The sequence below is a fragment of the Artemia sp. Qi Xiang Cuo genome, chromosome 2, assembly GCF_049724085.1.
Source record: "Artemia sp. Qi Xiang Cuo chromosome 2, ASM4972408v1, whole genome shotgun sequence".
NCBI lineage: Eukaryota > Metazoa > Arthropoda > Branchiopoda > Anostraca > Artemiidae > Artemia > Artemia sp. Qi Xiang Cuo.
Genome location: NC_142795.1, coordinates 70,503,017 through 70,523,063, shown reverse-complemented (window position 1 = coordinate 70,523,063; position 20,047 = coordinate 70,503,017). Strand labels below are relative to the sequence as shown.

The window sequence follows — 20,047 nt, the reverse complement described above, 5'->3', positions numbered from 1 at the left end:
ATCTTTGTAGGTTTTTACTGGGTTTTATGCAACAATTTGTTGACATCGAATATTGCGATGGTGCTATTCTTCTAACATAATATTTTTTCGGTACTTGTGTACATAATGGTACACACTCGAGAAGTAAAGTTAGGTCAATCCTAATGAAATACACCAAAATATAATGAAAATACAATACTTTAGAAATAAATGTTGGCTATATTTTTTTGCACATTGGGGGAGAGAGGGGAGTATAGCGGGTCTGCATGCAAAATGTGATAGGTACAATTATGCTACATATTATGAAGTAAGAATTGTTTTCAAACTTCAGACTGTCCAAATACTTTACCCCCACCCCCTAATGTCCAAATATATAGCCCAAACTATATAAATCCAGTGTATCCTATCACCCGTCACTTGTTTTCCACTGAGCGTAAGCTAATTGTCTCTTAATAAAGACAGATAAAACCGGTTTGTTCTCGAATATGTACCATTATGTACACAAGTACCTTTTTTCTTCTGCATTTTCATTTTTGACTTGTTCTGATTCTCGCTTTCCTTTAGCAACACAGTTTTTTATTCTTCACTGACATTTTTAACAGTCTTGATAGTTGCTTTAGCGTGTCGGCTAACCTAACAGTTCTTTGTTCTTCACTTTCATCTTTGGCAAGTTCTGATTCCTGCTGTTGCTTTAAATTCTCGATGCAGAATATCTTCTAACTGCATACTTTGTTCTCGCGATCGTATATCTTCTAACCACATGTTTCTCTTTTCTTCATTTTCATTTTGGTTCATTCTGATCCTCTTTGTCGCATGTCTTCTAACCGTATTTTTTTGTTCTTCACTTTCGTTTTTGAGTCGTTGTGATTCTCGTTGCCATTTATCTTTTGGCTGCATATTCCTATATTTTTCAATTTCGTTTTCGACTTGTTCTAATTGTTGGTTTCACTAATATTTTAACTGCATATCTTTTTGATCTTTATTTTTGTTTATCCTTGCTTCAGACATTTTTTCAGTGCCTTCTGCCTTAGTTGCTTGGATTGATCTTGTCACTTTTGATAGTCTTGGTCAGTGGTTCTCAAACTGTGGTACGTTAACCCCCTGCGGATACGCCAAACTTTTAGGGGGTACCCGGCCGGCCAACACAAAACAATGAAACAACCCTTTAAATCTAGAACTGGCAATTTTATTTATATTTTAGCAATAGTTTACTTAGTATCGGTAACTGAGAAGGGGTACCTAAAATTTATTGTGGGTAAAAAGGGGTACAGTGTCTAAATAAGTTTGAGAACCAATGGTCTAGGCTGTTCATTATCAACCGTCGTACATTTACGTTTCTCAGGTCGTTTTCTTGATCTTGTCCCATTTGATGGTCCAGTTTGTTCATTTTGAGCTTACGGTTTTGTCCTCTTTTCTTAATTTTTGTACTCATTTTGTGCTAACGTTAATTTACGTTTGTATCCCCTTGGTATGGTCCCTTTTGAAACTTACATCACCGGATATAGGCAAATGAATTTGCATATTTCTAAATTTTTATTCTACAGATGCTTCTAAAACGATTTTAAAATCTATTTTCCTTGTGTCTTCTCTTTCAGTCATCGTGATTGCTAAACTATTTATTCTATCTTGATTTATTGTTGATATCAGTATAGTTTTTTTAAATTGGTTTTAGCCTGGAAAATGATCTCTCTCCAGAAGCAACACTTACTGGAATTGTTAAGAACACTTTACAATTTCTAAAATCAATTGTTCGTTTTCATGGCGGTGCGGGGCCCAAATGGGCCCAATCGCCATTTTTCTGGCCCTGTATATAGAGATGGTATATTGATTGGGTTAGGTTAGGTATTAAATATCATGCGTTCTGCCCCCCTCCTCCTAATCATAATTCTTTGTTGTAGTTTTCACAATTTTGTTACTAAAGAATGGTATTTCCATCATTTTTCGGCATTTTTCAATATGATTAACCAAACTCCATTTCTCGAGTGTGTACCATATAATACGGAAATACTGAAAATTCAATACAAATAAAACTTGTCTTAATGTCAACCCTTTATCAGTGACAATGGACGTTAAAAAGAAGGCATTTATTTTAATTACGGTGGCACCATTTTGAGGTGCCACCCAAATTGGCCAATTGTTATGCGAAATTGACCTTTTATGCCTATTTTGAGATTTTTATAAAATACTTTTTACTAGAAGGGATTCGAAAGTTGCATTAGCCAAGGATCCGGGGAAAATCTTAATCCGACTCTGATAGCTCTGTTAATACAATAATTGTTTTATTTATACAGAGAATTCCAGAAACAAGCTTTATTTAGCTGGCATGTTTTTCTATAGTACCGCATTCCTTTATCAAAACAGAATCCAGATTACAAAGTCCAGTATTCTAATTTTGGACTACACAATCCGCAATGAAAATCCCCACTCTCTCAACCGTTCTACTAGAATAACATTTAAGAGAATCTAGGGCTAACCATATGTAAATCGACTCTTTTTTTCCCAATAGGGATTTAAACAAGACTAAAAATTAGGTTTCAATATGGTAATGTAAAAGCTTACTGATGTATATAGAATGAATCTTTTCAATAGTGTAATCCTTTTCTATTGATGCGTCTGTAGATGATTATCAGGGCAATAAAAGGGTTCTACCGGCACCTGCCTTATTAAATATCTCGCAAATGACTTATGGGTCAAAAAGATGGAATAGTTTGAATAGTTTCCACGATTAGAGGAAAAATTTCTTTTATTTCTCAGAAAAATAAGCGTGGGATAGAAAATTATAGCTTTATTAAGGTACAGTGTTTAGGCTACTTGCATCAGATGTTGTAAATTAAAAATAACTTTCCTTGTTTTTGCTTAAAATATCATAAGAATAAGAGAAGAACGATCAGGTCGTATGTTCTGCTCGCTGGTTCAAAATTAGACACAGGAATAGCAAGTAAATACAACAACGGCAAGAAGGTGGAGTTAGTTGACTCCCATCTTTGACATACGTTTAAGAAACGTTATGATTGGCTAAAAAAATTTATAGCGAATGACTTCAAAAATAAACAAACTTAATAAATAAAGAAGAAAAATATATAGATAAATATAATAAATAAAATATAATAAGTAATATCTTCTTACATATTCTATTCTTACATACACGTAAATATCTTATTTATACATTATGTATTCTATTAGTATTATATATTATCTTATTATAGTATTATATTCTGGAATATATATATATATATATATATATATATATATATATATATATATATATATATATATATATATATATATATATATATATATATATATATATATATATATATATATATATATATATATATATATATATATATATATATATATATATATATATATATATATATATATATATATATATATATATATATATATACATATATATATATATTCTGTTATAATGTATTAAATAAAAAAACTAGTTTTTTTTAACTGAAAGTAAGGAGCAACATTAAAACTTAAAACGAACAGAAATTATTCCGTACATGAAAGGGGCTGTCCCCTCTTCAACGCCTCGTTCTTTAAGCAAAAGTTTTTTATTGTTTTAAAAAATAGAGTTGTGAGAAAGAGTCAAACTTTAGCATAAAGAGCGAGGCACTGAGGAGGGGACAGCCCCTTTCATAAACGGAATAATTTCTGTTTTTTTTTAAGTTTTGATGTTGCTCCTGATGGGTATGACTAAACTGAAACTTATATATTTGAAATCAGCATAAAAATCCGATTCTTTTGATGTATCTATTAGTATCAAAATTCTGTATTTTAGAGTTTCGGTTACTATTGAGCCGGGTTGCTCCTTACTTACAGTTCGTTACCACGAACTGTTTGATACTAATGAATTCATTTCGGGGAATGTTGAAGGGGATATTGAAATAAATCAAAGGACACTAATTGCATCCAGGTTTACAACAAATAAATGTTAATGATTGCTACTAGGCATAATCTAATAACCGAACATTTTTGTTTTAGACAATTGACATTAGACTTTCTAAATGACTAGATAAGTATCTAGAACTAACCAATGGTAGGGACAACTGGGTGGTGGGGTTGATAAAGGTAAATCTTGAATATTAAGGAATCCTGTGGTTTATACAAACGTATAGTGGCATAAGGTAAGACAATTGTTCAAACAGGAACAACTTATTTTTAAGGGAATTAGGGGCACATGAGGCTACCTCATGGCAAGGCTGATATAAATAAGATAAATTTTGCTTAAACATGTTTTAGACTTATTAATAAGATAGATGTGATCCGAAGTGATTTAGGAGTTTGGTACTACATAGACCCATAGAAAAAACAAATAGAGTTTTTTGAAAAGTTATTCAAGTTAGCTATGGTATATACCGTACACTTTTAAAAATTTTAATGGGAGGCCTGGGTTTACCCGATAGAACCCTCACTTGGTAATTTATTTTTTATTTTTACGGATCAAAATACCTAAATATCATTAAAAAACGCATGACAAGTTTCTAAACGATATATAATCTCTGCAACGAACATACAACATAAACCAGGCAGGTGCGCATTTTTTGGGGAGAGGGGGCTAATAATAAGAAAATTTAGGGGGTTATATTACACAAAAATCATTTGACACATTTGAATAAGAAGTGCCCACGGACTCGAGAATTTTTGAATTTCAGAGGGGCAGCCTTAACCCCAAACTCCTCCCCCTGACTTGAACATAAAATTTCAATGTAAAAACAAATATGGTGCATCTGCAAAGTACTAACAAAAACAATAAGTTGAAATTTGGGTAAAAATCTGAATTTTTTTCAGTTTAACCAAGTGGTTTTTTTTTTATAACCAGCACTGTTAACGTCCGATTCAGTTTTTGCAAAAGAGGTTTTTGTAATTTAGCTTAAATTAAGAACATCCAACACCTAACACTAAAGAAAACAACTAAATGAACAAATGGTTGAAATACGAGAGTCTAAGAAATAAGAAACTACAATAGGAGAGCGAACTGAAAAAAAAAAAAATGACATTCCTTTTATAACAACTTCCCCTTACAAGTAAATATACTTTGCTTTCTATCAGCTTCAATCCTTGTAGGCGTGTCAAATGAAATATGTGTGTCCTCCCATTGTGGCTATCATGAACAACATGTTGTTTTTTTTTTTTTGCCAAATAAAAACACATCTGGCATAATGGGGATGCATTTAATTTGTAAAGGCAGGGTTTTCAAATGATAAAAGGCGTGTAAGTTGGGGAATTTACTGAGACAGGTTATATTGAAAAATAAAAAAGGATCCTAAGAATGAAGCTAGGAGAATAGGTATGGTATTTAGCTGCATTTTGTAAATTGTAAAAAGAAGATAACTTGTGAACAGCTCATTGTGAATGATTTTCTTTTCCGTTTTTTTGATGACAAAATCCGAGACAACAGCAATAATTCTAATCTGGCATTTTTTTTTTCAGGAAATTTATTTTCACCAAACACTACTAGTTGCGTGGGTGGTTGGCCATACAACAGACAAGAAACTCTCCAGAGACGTCAACTATTCATGTGAAGTTCTTTGAATACCTCTTGTTTAGATTTCGGCTGCTATTGAACAGATTCGGATTGAACAGGTGCAGGGCCCGATTGGATCTTTTATGCGGGGTCCACACTATATATTAAATATTTAAATAAAATATACTTGCATGGCAGTTTACGCACGTAAAGTTTTTCACGTAGGTAGTGCAAAATCTCGCAAATATAGGACTTTACCTTTTACGGGCATCAGTTATCTATATTATAATGTATATACAGGTACTATATCATAGGCAGCGCAATCGCGCTGCCTAAGTAAAGAACGATGTTGGCACAATGTATTATTTATTTTTTCCATACCAGGGCACTTCGTATCGAAAAAGTTGTCATAGAAACTTCGAAAAGGGCTCATTCGATTGGAAATTCGAAAGGCTAGTGCCCTTTAAGATAGTCGAAAATAATTGGAAGGAAACTAACACCGCTTCCACGCCCACCCTTTCCCCAAACACATCCAATCAAAATTTTGAGATAGCCATTTTGCTCAGCGTATTTGATTCCCAAATATAAATTATGTTTTGAGGAGGACACTCCGCCACAGCCCTCATGGCAAGGGTTGCAAGCTATGTCCTAGGGGCATATAAGGTTTTTATAGAAAGTGTTGTCGTAGAAACTTCAAAAAGGGTTCATTCAATTGGAGATTCAAAGGGCTAGTGCCCTTTTTAATAGTCAAAAGTGATTGGAGGGCAACTAAACCCGCTCTCTAGCCCACCATTTCCCCAAACACATCCAATCAAAATTTGAGAAAGCCATTTTGTTCAACGTAGTTGAAAGTTCTGAAAATTAAGTCTTTGAGGATGACAACCCCCCACAGCCCCCAGGGGAAGGATTATAAGATATGCCCTGGGGACATCAAAGGTTTTTATAGAAAGCGTTGTCGTAGAAACTTCAAAAGGGCTCATTCGATTGGAAATTGAAATGGCTAGTGCCCTTTTTAATAGTCGAAAGAGATTGAGGGCAACTAACACCCTTCCACGCCCACCATTTCCCCAAACACATCCAGTAAAAATTTTGAGATAGCCATTTTGTTCAACGCAGTTGAAAGTTCTGGAAATTAGATCATTGATGATGATAACCCCCTCAGAGCCATCAGGGCAAGGGTTATAGGCTAAGTTATGCCCTGGGCGCAAATAAGATTTTTACTGAAAGCTTTGTCACAGAAACTTGAAAAAGGGCGCATTTGATTGGAAATTCAAAAGGCTAGTCTCCTTTGTAATAGTCGAAAGTGATTGGAGGGCAACTAATCCCCTTCTCACGCCCACCTTTTCCCTGGACACATACAATAAAAAATTTTAGATAGCAATTTTTTTCAACGTGGTTGAAAGTTTTGGAAATTAGGTTTTTAGGGATGACACCTCCCCCACAGCCCTCAGGGCAAGGGTTGTAAGTTATGCCCTGGGGGCAGATAAGGTTTTTATAGAAAGCGTTGTCGTAGAAACTTCTCAAAAGGGCTCATTCGATTGGAAATTGAAATGGCTAGTGGCCTTTTTAATAATCGTAAGTAATTTGAGGGCAACTAACCCCCCTCTCACGACCACCATTTTCCCAAAAACATAAAATTAAAGTTTTGAAATAGCCATTTTTTTCAACATAGTTGATAGTTCTGGCAATTAGGTCTTTGGGGATGATAACCCCCACAGCCCTCAGGGCAAGGGTTGTAAGTTATGCCCTGGGGGCATATTAGGCTTTTATAGATAGTGCTGTCGTAAAACTTCAAAAAGGGCTCATTCGATTGGAAAATGAAAGGGCTAGTGCGATTTTTAATAGTTGAAAGTAATTGGAGGGCTAGTGCGATTTTTAATAGTTGAAAGTAATTGGAGGGCAACTAACCCCCCTCTCACGTCCACCATTTCCCCAAACACATTCAATCAAAATTTTGAGATATTCATTTGGTTCAACTTAGTTGAAAGTTCTGGAAATTATGATTTTGAGGATGAAAACCCTCCCCCCAACCCCCCTCAGGGCAAGGGTTGTAAGTTATGCCCTGGGGACATATGAGGTTTTTATAGAAACCGTTTCCGTAGAGACTTCACAAAGGGCTCATTCGATTGGAAATTGAAAGGGCTAGTACCCTTTTTAATAGTCGAAAGGGATTGGAGGGCAACTAGCCCCATTCTCACGCTCACCATTTCCCAAAACACAACCAATAAAAATTTTGAGATAGCCATTTTGTTCAACGTAGATGAAAGTTCTGGAAATTGGGTCTTCGAGGATGACCCTCCCTCAAGGGCCCTCAGAGCAAAGGTTGTAAGTTATGCCCTGGGGGCATATAAGGTTTTATAGAAAATGTTGTCGTAGAAACTTCAAAAAAGGCTCATTCAATTGGAAATTGAAAGGGCTAGTCCCCTTTTTAATAGGCTAGTCAAGACTGGTTGGAGGGCAACTAATCCCTCTGTCACGACCACCATTTCCCCAAACGCATCTTTTTTTTCAATGTAGTTTAAAGTTCTGGATGTTATATATTCGAGGATGATAGCCCCCTCCCCCCCACACACCTCTGAGCAAGGGTATTAAGTTACTCCCTTGGGGCATATAATGTTTTTATAGAGCATTGTAGCAGAAGGATCAAAAAATTTGATGGTCGGTTGCAAGTTTTAAGAGACAAAAGTGATTGGAGGAAAGCTATCACCCCTCCCACGCCGGCCATTTCCCCAAACACATCCAATAAAAATTTTGAGATAGCCATTTTGTTCAACGTAGTTGAAAAGTCCGTAAATTATGTCTTTGAGGATGACACTCCCCTTACAGCCCTCAGCGCTTTTATTGAACGTTTTGTCGTAGAAGTTTCAAAAAGGGCTCATTCGATTGGAAATTGAGAGGACTAGTACCTTTTTTATTAGTCGAAAGTAATCAGAGGACAAACGTCTCCCTCTACGCCTATCATTTCCCCAAACCCTTCCAATCAAAATACTGATATTTTGCAACAAGTAATGCTCAAAAACCCTGTAAAACTTTTAAGACCGCCTGAGACGTACACAGTGGCTTGAAATTTGTCCTTTCGGTGTAATTTACATCTTTAGCCTTGTCGTCGCAAAATTTCATATTTCACAAGAAACACAAACCTGAATTGATTTTAGGATAGAATTAGCCCAAGCCTCCTAAATAAATATTCAGGATTTGATGAAAAAAGAGGAAAAAATAGCAGAGACACCGAAATTCACACTACAGGAAAGTGGCAGAAAACCCCCTGCCAAGCAAGTCAATTTCTAACTTTAGTTGATTGCAAGTAAGCAAAGGTTTCAACGGTTTTATCACCGACTAATTGTATCCTAAATCCATAGCGTGCAAGCACGCACAGAAGCCAGCAATCAGACATAATAATCAGGCCCGGACACAAAATTCTCATTCAGGATGAAAAAAAAAAAAAAAAAAATTTGAAAACAAAAGAATATTCATAACTAGGTTGAAAACAGGTTTCTGATATTAGCTAGAGGCGTAACTCGGAAAACCAGTTCAATTATGGCAATTCCAAAGGAGTTATGTTACAAAACATGAATTGCCCTGAGAAGCCTAAAACTGACAAAATTACTGAGCTTCTTAGCTTGGACGAAAATGACCAAATTTCTGACAAGGAGGCGTAATGTTTAGTTTGGGCCTTAAGGTACAACTAGAATACCTTTGGTGTTAAAAGCTTCATTGTAAATCCTAATCGTCAGGATAAGTGCAATTATTGGATATACCTAGGCTTCTGAGCATTTGAAAAACTAAACTAGATAGGTCTACTGGAAAACTAGAGTCACCAATCGACCTAGCATACCCAGTTTATAGGGGTGGGGGAAGGACAAAATCTTATTCTGACAAAAACACCACATAACACCGTTTAAATTACCAAGTTTCAGAAGCGGTATTTACACAGCACACTATCATACGCAGGATTTCAATTTGGGCGGGAGTAAATATAGAATTTTTAGCTATAAAACAACCTATAAAATAGAATAAGGCTGTAAAATAAGGACATGGGTCTTAAGATGCGATTTTTATAGTATCGGGATGGGGGGGGGGGTAGAACCATTACCTCTTCGAATAAAACTTAGGGTGAAAATATACGATACTTTTTTTTTTTTTTTAACTTATAAATTTTTAGATATTCTTCCGTCATAAGCTTAAATGATTAAAGTTACACATGTGTATATTCGTAGACAAAGAAGAAGGAATACAAAGCTAGGATAAAAACCAAATTTCGTGTCGATAACATTAATGAGGGATTAGAAAAGAATTGTACTGCTTATGAATATAAAGTGACAAACTGGGCTTTTTATTGGAAAAATTACGTACATTTCCCCCTAGTTTCGGAAACATATGTTGCGGAACAAATGCACTTTCATTTTTCACCCTTTCTTTCAAAAACGTGCATCTGTAGATAAACCCTGCAGAAAATAGTTTTCCCCCTGTTTTATAGGTTAGAATGGTCTTTTTTGTAATTGGAAAAAGGGTAATTTGTACTTTTGTCTAGATCTATAGTTCAATGGTAGTCGGAGGACCAGGCGATATACATACAATGAAAAGGAGACTTATTATTCAAACGCTTTCATTAATTTTATTACTTTTCTAGAATTATCTTGGGGAAAAAATGGTTCTATTACACTTTTATATTTTTATTCGACCCTGCTATGTTTAGGAAGGTAAGAAGCGAAGAAATGGAATTAACATCCTTAACATTCAGATACTGATTAACTGTAGTCTCTAGTGATTTCTATAGTCTCTATTTCTAGTGATTATACTAGTATACTAGTGATTATACTAGATTATATTATATACTAGTGATTTCTATAGTCTCTATATGATATCCCCTTAAATCAGGGTTAAATACATTCTCTACTTCCATACCTTTCACTCATTCTCTTAAAGTATATCGCTAAAAACTTCTATTACAAAATCTTTCCTCTTCCACCACAAGTTTCCTATAGTTATTATCCTATAACTCATGAATTTACTATCCAACTGCTTTTGGATTCTTCCTCTCAGATTTTCATCCAAAAATTTTATCAACATCAAAACTACCTGGTAAGCAGATACGCTTTCTAAATTTCAGCTCCATATTTTCCAAAGTATAATCAACTACGGAACTTCCCTAGGTGATTATACTTTGATATTTTCTATTAATGATCTTTACTTTTAACACCAATAACAGCAGATCTATTTACAATAATATCCTGTAGCGACCCTCCCAGTCCTCTACTCACAATAAAATAATCAATAAGATTACGGTCTTATGATCGTCCATGTCCCATGTTAACTTGTATACAATTTTAAGACCAAATATCACATTCGTTACTAACAAAATAGTGTAAATACAAACTGTGGCAATCGATTACTATTGCTGTTTTCCTTCCCTATGTAGAATAGATCTAAGCTTTGATATCATCTGTATCTACTTGTACTAACCAAGGCATTCCAGTGAAAATGACATTTTCTCTTTGGAATCTTATTTATTTGTTCCTGCAACTATATATAAAATTCCTCCTAATAACAGGGAAAGTACCGTTACGATTGATTTTATTGAGGTATTATATTTAGCTAATTGCAAAGGGCACTAGATATATAAACTTCCCTTTCAAATGATCCCTTAAACAGCTCTCCATAATGTTCCTGCAGGAGTGAAAAAAAAAAAAAAAAAAAAAAAAAAAAAAAAAACCCAATAAGACACATCAGTGCTACCCATTCAAAAAAGTTATTTTTCCTGTTGGTCAAGCCAGGGGACTATAAGTTTTTGAAAAGGGTTTTCGGATAAGACGATTCCAATGGTGCATTTTGTTTCGACCCGGCACCATTTTTTAGCGGTTTCAGGCTATTTTCGGAAAATTCCCAAAACGAAATAACATTTTGTTACCAAGATTCGTCAAGATAATAGTTACCATTCCTGAATCAACTACAAATGGCAATTTTTTCTCACCAGCTAGTTTTTATTAAGACGCTTTTTTTGGTTACTATGGGTAGTGGTTCTTTCTTTACTAGCTTACAGCTCCCGCTGTAACTATGGTACAGTGCAACAATGATTCCATTATTAATTTCTTTACAGTATAAACAAGGCTTCCAAGGCTTACTCGTTTACCACGAGTCTAAATTCTTGCCTAAATACACTATCTCTCCTATCTGAATAAATGCATTCTACATCACCAAGTTGGATTTTTCCTAGGCCTGGGAGATAACTTTTAAGAAACTCCTAGCAAGTCCAGTTCAAAAGTAATCAGTGAAATTATAAGTGAGCCCACACTAGAACTGGGGAAAGAAAAGTGCATAGAATTTAGACTTGAATTGATGTCTAGTAACATCCTGGGATCATTCAATATTTCAGCACTTACTGATAATATTCTATCAACAAAAGTCGGCGCCCAGATTTCTCATCTAGCAAGCCTATCACAACCGGCACATTATATACCCGATTCAACTATACACTGCTTATGCAAATTCTCATCTGCAGCCTTAACTTTTTTCTGGAGGATTTATACCACAACCAAGAAGAAGGCCATACGAAACACTTTGTATAGATATGTAAAATTTCTCCTGGTTTTCCGTTGTGGAACTGCAACAGATTTCAATCAATGAAGTACAAGATTTCCCAACAGTTCACTTCAGTTTAATATAAATTTAAAACATCACATTTTAGGCGCAATCACAATTAGACTAACAAAAACAAATCCAATTAATGATAATTGATTTGCCTCTAGAAATAATTTTGTTGAACACAAATTAAAGCAAATGAAAACGAGACACTTTACAAGGCCTTTCTCCTTCTTGTACACAGGACTCATATCATCCTCAATAATTAAAACCCTAATTAAAATTTACTTTAACAAAACATTCATCTGTTAATTGAGAAATGGAACCAGGATCTGGTACACTGTCCGAAGATAACAACTAAATAAACATGTGAAAAAAAGAAGAAAAAGAAACCCGAAATCTACTATATAATAAATTTGAGATAATATATATATATATATATATATATATATATATATATATATATATATATATATATATATATATATATATATATATATATATATATATATATATATATATATATATATATATATACGTCCTTTGCAAGGATTTTCTTTAATTTTTTCTTAAATGATCAGAGCTTTACCTTCTGTTTCAAAACCTCTGGTTCCATTTCTATATACCTTAATGTTTCCACATACGTCCCCCCAATATTTGCCCTTGAACTTTTCAGAACACAAGTTATTTTCAATGGATAGCCAATAAGAATGTTAAAAACAAACACAAGCGGACAACTTACTTTTGAAGCAGTGGAAAATACAGTTGAACTTCATGACATCTGTAGAACACCAGCACCAATGCCAAAACCGTATCCTTTTGGTCCAAAATTTTTACCATAACAAGCTGAAAAGAGATGTGACATTTAATTGCTTAATGAGAAACTGAATGCCATGAGAAAAATGAATTCACTAAAATAAGATGGTGAAAGTTCGAAAGTAAAAAAGGATAGTAATCGTTAAAGCCTCTTTTCTAAGCGAACTAAAGTGTTTCACGATTAAAGTGTTTTATGCAGACAAAAAAGGAGGCCAATTAAGAATTTAATGAATATTTTGCAACAAACTTAGTGTGGTAACAATGAGCATAAACGATTTAACTGCATTTTATTTCCAAAGAAAGTTTCAATGGTGGTTATTCAAGGTACCAAGTGGAAGAGGGGGTCGTAGTTCAAGAGGACGTGAAGTGGTGCATTCCTCTGAAGTTTGAAAGTTAAGCAACATGCACTAAAACTAACAAAAATATAATCCAAAAAATAGAGTAAAAGTACTGGTGTTAATTCTCCCCCCCCCAAAAAAAAACATTCTGGATTCTGGTGGTACTCCCTCTCCCCAAAAGAAACTATGGAATAAAATTACTGACTGAATTAACAAAGATAACAATAAAAGTAAAAGCAAAGACCTGGGTTCCTCAGATCTGAGAAAGCTTCACTGAATTTTTTATACCGAACTCTTTAATGCTTCCCTCTTTCATTACCCTTTCTAGAATGCCCCACAGAGAAACTAGTCTTCCCTAAAAATAATGCACCCTTCTGAAAATTTATTTTTCTGAATTATTTGTCATGGCCCTAAATTCCTTATATGATGCTAGGTCCATAAAGTTAGCCAGGATTGGACTACGAGGAAGGGGGGCAGGGTAATTAGTATAATCACAGTTATATAGCGGGAAAGGAAAATTACTGACTTAAAAAATTCCAATTATATCAGAGCCCAATTGTGCTGTATTTATATTTGCGTATAATAGCCGATAATGCAGGATACAGCTAAATAAGAGTGACACGAGACTATCAAATAAAGCTTTTGGGACTCGAGGGGGAGAGAGGGTTCAAAACTGGCCCTAGTCTACAATTATAACAAAACATAAATATCTAAAATATGATCACATTTTAGATACGTATTTTATTTTCAAATTATGTTCTACATGCTGTAACAAAAATGAAAAATTTTCAAACTTCAATATACCGTAAACTAATAAATGTTAGAAAGAGAGATTAAATTAGCTATTAAGCATAGCAGTTCTCAAACCAGAGTGGCTTTGAGCACACAGGGCCTTAAAATGTCACAGAAGAAATGAGGTTCCGTAAATGTTTAAAGATCAGCTGAAAACACAGAAAATTCATACAGAAAAAACTACATTTCGAGAATAATAGCTTATATTTTCTTTTTAAAAGATAAAATATGGCCTAGAAGCGGACCTCAAAGTCAGGAAATACAAACGGTTCAATTCATATTAATTTTGATTAGCCATTATACCTTAAGATTACATAAAAAAATTTTAAAAATGCGTCAGATAAATAAAGTAAAACGCTATTTTGGAAACGCCTAATATGACGATCATAAAGTTTTAGAGTTTTATCAAAATGAATGATTCTTTGAAGGTTTTGAGAGCTCACGGCGGAAGAGTAGGCTTGACAAATTATTGCTAAGAATACTAAGTCACTTAGGCTGGGAATAAGTGAAGTTAAAGAGGTGATGTCAGGTAACAAGAAGATTCATAAAGTAAAGTTAGTGTTATTAGTGAGTCATCATCTTATTTATAACCCATCACAAAAATCTGGGAAGAGCCCAGAAAAAGACAGAGTAAAAATCAAGAAAAACAAAAAAAGAAACAACAGAAATAAAAACACACACAACTACAAACAAGGGATAAATAAAAATGACCAAAGATGTGAAAACTTCTGGCATTCAGTAGAGAAATTATAAATGCGCCTCTCAATAACCCCAGCTGGGTTAACCAATTGATACTTTCTTTACAGAAAAGAGTTAATTGCCCCAGTTGGAAGTGCAAGTGAATACTGTTCACATTTAACATAAAGACAGTGGACTTTGCTTTTTCATAACAGAATTAAAAAAAGACGACATAGTAGAAGAGTTAAGCAAGTGAGGAACTGTGGGACAATTATATAATCGAAAATGGTAAGCAATACTCAGATGCGACGAATTCGAATCCAAGAAGTTATGAGCACTTCTGGTCCTACGAGTTTAATTCTTCATTGCCAGGTTTACAGTTTCTTTCAGGTTTGCTCAAATAGGCATGCCCAATTAAGTATGGCAGCTAGCTAAAGGAACCTCGGAGCCGGATTGACTTATTGAATTTCTATTCCTTTTATAGTTGAATGGTAGAACAACTGTTTTCTCAGTATTAAAGCTCTAACTAATGTGCTCGTGCTCATCTTGGAGAAGCTCAAAAGTTGAAGAGCATCCCTGGAAAATACAGGAAAGGTTCAGTAAGTCCTCCGCAAACGTAACTAAAAAAAGATGAACTCCTTTGAAGATAAATGTACAGTTTAACTTATCCTGAGTACCGGTAACACAAATATTAAACAAAACTGAAGAAGTCTGAGCTCCTTGGCGTACACCTTTCTGAATCGGAAATAGTTGACTATCATCTTTAATTCCAGCCTTCAGATTTCTATACATGCATCTTAAACAAGGAAGTATCACAGCATCAGTACCTTTCAAATGGGCCTCAAGCAAAACCTGCGAAAATATACAAGAGTCAAAAGCTCTTGCAACATTGAGTGCACACAAGACTAAGAAATCCCCTCTTTCTTCAATATCCTACAGCACATTTATAAGCAGAAAGAGAGCATGCTCTCTACCTAAGCCTTGCTGGTACCCAAACTGACAAGGAGGGGCGGAACAATTTTCTTCAATGTCTTTTTATCGAAAATGACTCAAAGATCTTGAAAGTAGTACACGAAACGGTAATGCGGCGATAAGAATGGCACAGAGAAGCGTCTTTTTTGCCTTTTTTAAGGATGGAAATTGTTTGTCCGACACAAAATTGCAGAGACTACACCACAGACAAGAATAAACAGTAGTGCTAAATGTTGCTCAACGTAAGAACCTGAAACTTACAGGTACCAAACTGAAATAGAACTAGAACCAGAGGTAAATTTTTTCTTTAATGTTAGAAACATAGAATGAACAGACCTTGACAACGCAAACTGGATATATCTTTTCATATTTGAAAGAAGAAGGTCATGCTGCTTTTCATAAAATACATCCATGCTTTGGGTTGGAGCATTGAACTCCGTTGCGAAATATTCAACCCACTTCTTTTCAGGCACACTAGTATTTTGGGCTTTGGTAGGCTTGCTTTACTTCTAGAGTTTGGAGTGGTCTTCAGCAATACCGCTTACATTTTTCTGGATCAGCGTCAACTTGTGGTTTTTCAGTTCCTTGTTAAATTTCCGTTTCGTCTGGAGTCTCAAGTCATTTACTAAGCCATCTCTCGGACGGCCACAGTCGTTCCAAACAGAAAGCCATAGCATGGCCGAATTACACACATTCACTAGATCTCTGTTTTTTTTTACCAATCTTCTAGCTGAGACTTTAAACGAACACGTCGAAGAGGAACGACGCATATTTCAGCGCGTGATTAATTTGTGCCAAGTAGGAAGTGAGCTCAATTGAGAAGTTCTTTTCACTTTGTGGCAGCACAGCACGATCGCATAAAAGATTGAAAGGCACTTTGATTTTGCTCAACATCACAGACTTTACTGAAAGTCTCACTTGATACATTTTTCCAATCTTGGTATGAAAACCAATTTAATTCTTTATTTTGAGCCATATGTGGGGAGGAATAAAAGCAAGTAGAGATAGGAAGGTGGTCAAAATATAATCCTTCTTTTAAAACTTTCACCTCGTGATTGCCGAACGAAGCAACAATATAGTCTAAGTTACAGGTTGAGGAAAGCGGCACAATTTATGAAAAGTTGTCACCCTTAGGCCATGCACAATAGTCAGGAGAAACGCAGCTCCAAAGGATTTGTGATCGGGGAGACATTATGTTGGTTATATCCACATTAAAATCTCCGTTGATGATAACAGGTTTAGAGGAAACTTTTTTAAGAAACCCGCCTAGAAACTTGCAGGCAGACGCAAACCGCGAATCAGACTGTTCTTCTTGTAATTTGTAGGCAGATAAATATTATTACTACATGATTTTCAAGCTTAGCGGCAATAAAGTAATCAGTCTCTGCTAATAGCTTGCAAGGGAATCGGGAAAAGATAGCAAGACCGCCAGATGGTCTGCCTCTCGGTCTCCCAATTGCACTACGAAAGAGGAGATTCAAATTAGAAAATAGTGGTAACAGGCTCTGGCAGTCTACTGACAGAAAAATGCTCCTGAACCAGAACTAGGTCATGGGACTGCAATAACTGTGAAAGAATTGGGATTCGATTCGTAACTTTTCCATTAATGTTCCACGACAAAATACGGCATCTGAATCTCATTTTGAACTAGATTTACCTTCAGCAGAGCCTGTGCAATACGGAATTTGTAACCTTAACATGGACGGTTGTCTGACTTACAAAGAGCACATTTTGTCGGTTTCCAGCTAGGGGCTGTCTTAGAACTTCCGTGACCTTTTACTCCACAGACAGAACAACAAATTATGTTTATACATGTACTTGAAATATGTCTGAATGATTGGAACTTATAGCATCGAAGGGATAGAAACAAAACTCTTGAATGGGGAATCGTTCGAAACCGATCACTAATGGGAACTTCATTGCTCGTAATAAATCTTATTTTGTTCTAATTTCAGCCTGAAAGATCAGGTACTGCCACTTTGCTTTGCTTCACTAGAATTTGGCACAAGAGACTTGACGTCATCAGATGTCAGATCGTTCGGGACACTTTTAATTATTCCGAAGTGAGAAGGACTTTCAACTTTAGCGCTAATGGTGCTGTAAGAGCTACAAAGCGCACTCTCTATTGCTTGAGCATTTTATTTGGATGCAGTGATAACTTTTCAGTCACATCGGGTGCACTTTAGCTCAACAGTTTTTAAGCTAACGTCACCCCATGCTTGTTCTAGGAAGTCCTTTCTTGATTCCGGTTTGGCTAGGTTACTTGGTACATTTTTGACAATCACGGCAAAAGATGGTTTGGAGACATATTCAGAAAGGATTTCAGCAGTTACATGTTTACTGTTCGATAAGTTTTGTTCCATCAAAATGTCTAATTTGTTATACATTCTCGTAATTTTGCGTGTAACAATAACCGAACTTTTGCCTGGGATCGAGGGGACTTTCTGGCTCAAAAATAAGGAAGGTAGGCAGAGCAACCTCGTCATCACAGGTCTGTAACAGTTTTATCATTTCCAAAACATTGTCACTCATAGCAACCTTTGGGGACATTCTAGCAAGACAGTTCGCTTCTGTCCATAAGATCTCTTTTGCTTTCATAATGTCTTTTTTTTGGAAAAACTGGACTGCTCTCTTCGCAACTTCATCATGGGTTTTTACAACTTTTACTGCACGTGACAAAAACTTTAATACAGGATTCCAAATGAGCTTACCGGCCATCGCAAATATGCAACAACATTAATACAGCAAGTCCAAAATCACAGACCGTATTTCACAGCGTAGGTTTTACTGATTGCTAGAAGCAAATTCACTTACGACAGAAGTGAGGGAAGCGCTTGAGGCTGTTTACCTTGTCCCCGCAATTTAAGGGGCAAGCCCAGTGGGTACCATGGCTCTTGCAGACAACTGCAAGAGCCGTGTTGTAAAGTTAGTTATTGGTAAAGATAGTGGGCAGTGAAGATGTTAAGCTACAGTGATGACAGTGGTCAAGTATAGTTCTGAAACGTGGGTGCTCCAAAAGACGGAGGAAAATTGATTAGATGTTTTGAGAAGAACTGTCTTTTCAAACAGTAAGCTGTACGACAAATGTGGCTCTACCCCACTTTCTAGGGCTACAACGCGAGAAAGGTTGAGATGGCTAGGGCACGCTTTGGGAAGAAGGATGGTAGATCACCGAAGATCGTTCTTTTCAGCCAACAATCTAGGGCCAGACAAAAAGCAGGTCGTATCTAGACCGAATGGGAGGGGATCGTAAGGAAGAATTTAAGTGAGATTGTAACTTCTTGGGAGGGTTTAAAGAGGGACGCTTTCGTTAGATTGAGATAGAGAAGAGGCACGAGTAGCTGTGTAGGCCTCAGGCGGTTTATTTCTGCAGTGAGTTGAAATTAGTAGTAGTACCCTAAAATAGGTGCTGTAAGATTTGGAGCCGCTCTGACTATCTTTTCAGGTTTTTGATTTTATGGAAAGTTTCTACAAAATCAATTCTTTATTGTTACTCCAGCAATTCCTACAATTTAAGAGAAACATTTTATCTTCTTTAGGTAATCTTGCTTAATATATTTTGTAAGTGCCCTTGATTCCCAGGCAATCACTAGTCCGAAGACAATCACGCGATATTATACAATTGGTAACTGAATACCGACGGTAAGCGAGAATTTATGACTATAGAGACTGTACGCAAGTTGGTAAGTATGCCTTATTTGTTTTATGGCTAGGGACCGAGTACATGACTAACGCAGAGCCGCCAAAGGCCAACATAGCTGTGCACGCTCCTCTTCCACCAAATATGTTCGAAATTTCTATGCTCTCTCCCATTTGGCTCAATTTCCTTTTATTCCTTCCTTATTCCCTCTTCATACCCCCTTTTAGGATACCCCATTCATACAGCTTTCCGTTTGGCCTCCCAAAGATGGCGAAAAAGTAATATTTTTAAAAACCTACCATCCTTCCTTCGTGAAACTTGGCCTATCCATTTAAACTGTTCTTTCATTATTGATGAATTAAACCCATTTTTCGCACAGCTTAATGCTTTTACAACGGCGAAAACAATTTCTTTAAATCCCAAATCAGCGGTTCTCAAGCTTTTAATTTTCAGGTACCTTTAGGAAAGTTACCCAATTAATGAAACCTCTAGTCCTTTTACCCTATAAAATAGTTTGCCAACGTTTATTAAGCTCCGTTACTATGTTTACAAAAGAATTTATTATCTCAAAAGCTACCAGGTAATTTAAATCAATCATTGCAACACGCAAAAAAAGTATATAGCCATCTTCGGCAGGCAGGAATGGAGGATTCTCGCAGGAAAATTAACACAATAGAGAAATATCAACAAAACTTTAGGACACCTTAGCTGATGGCACGGAAGAAAAAGCGCTTGAAGGTCGCGAAAACTTATGTCTGTCTTTTATCATTC

The 20,047-nt window shown here is 35.7% G+C and overlaps 1 protein-coding gene across 4 annotated transcripts in view; it reads right to left on the bottom strand.

Annotated features, from left to right (window-relative positions):
* Positions 1–20,047, bottom strand: part of LOC148955565 (cysteine and glycine-rich protein 1-like) — a 121,666-nt gene that overhangs the window by 19,832 nt on the left and 81,787 nt on the right. For all 4 annotated transcript variants that reach the window (XM_089102859.1, XM_089102851.1, XM_089102868.1 and 1 more), the window contains exon 6: positions 12,783–12,886. In XM_089102859.1, the coding sequence (XP_088958985.1) occupies positions 12,813–12,886 (74 nt within the window). In that variant the 3' untranslated portion in view covers positions 12,783–12,812. The remainder of the gene's footprint in view (positions 1–12,782; positions 12,887–20,047) is intronic.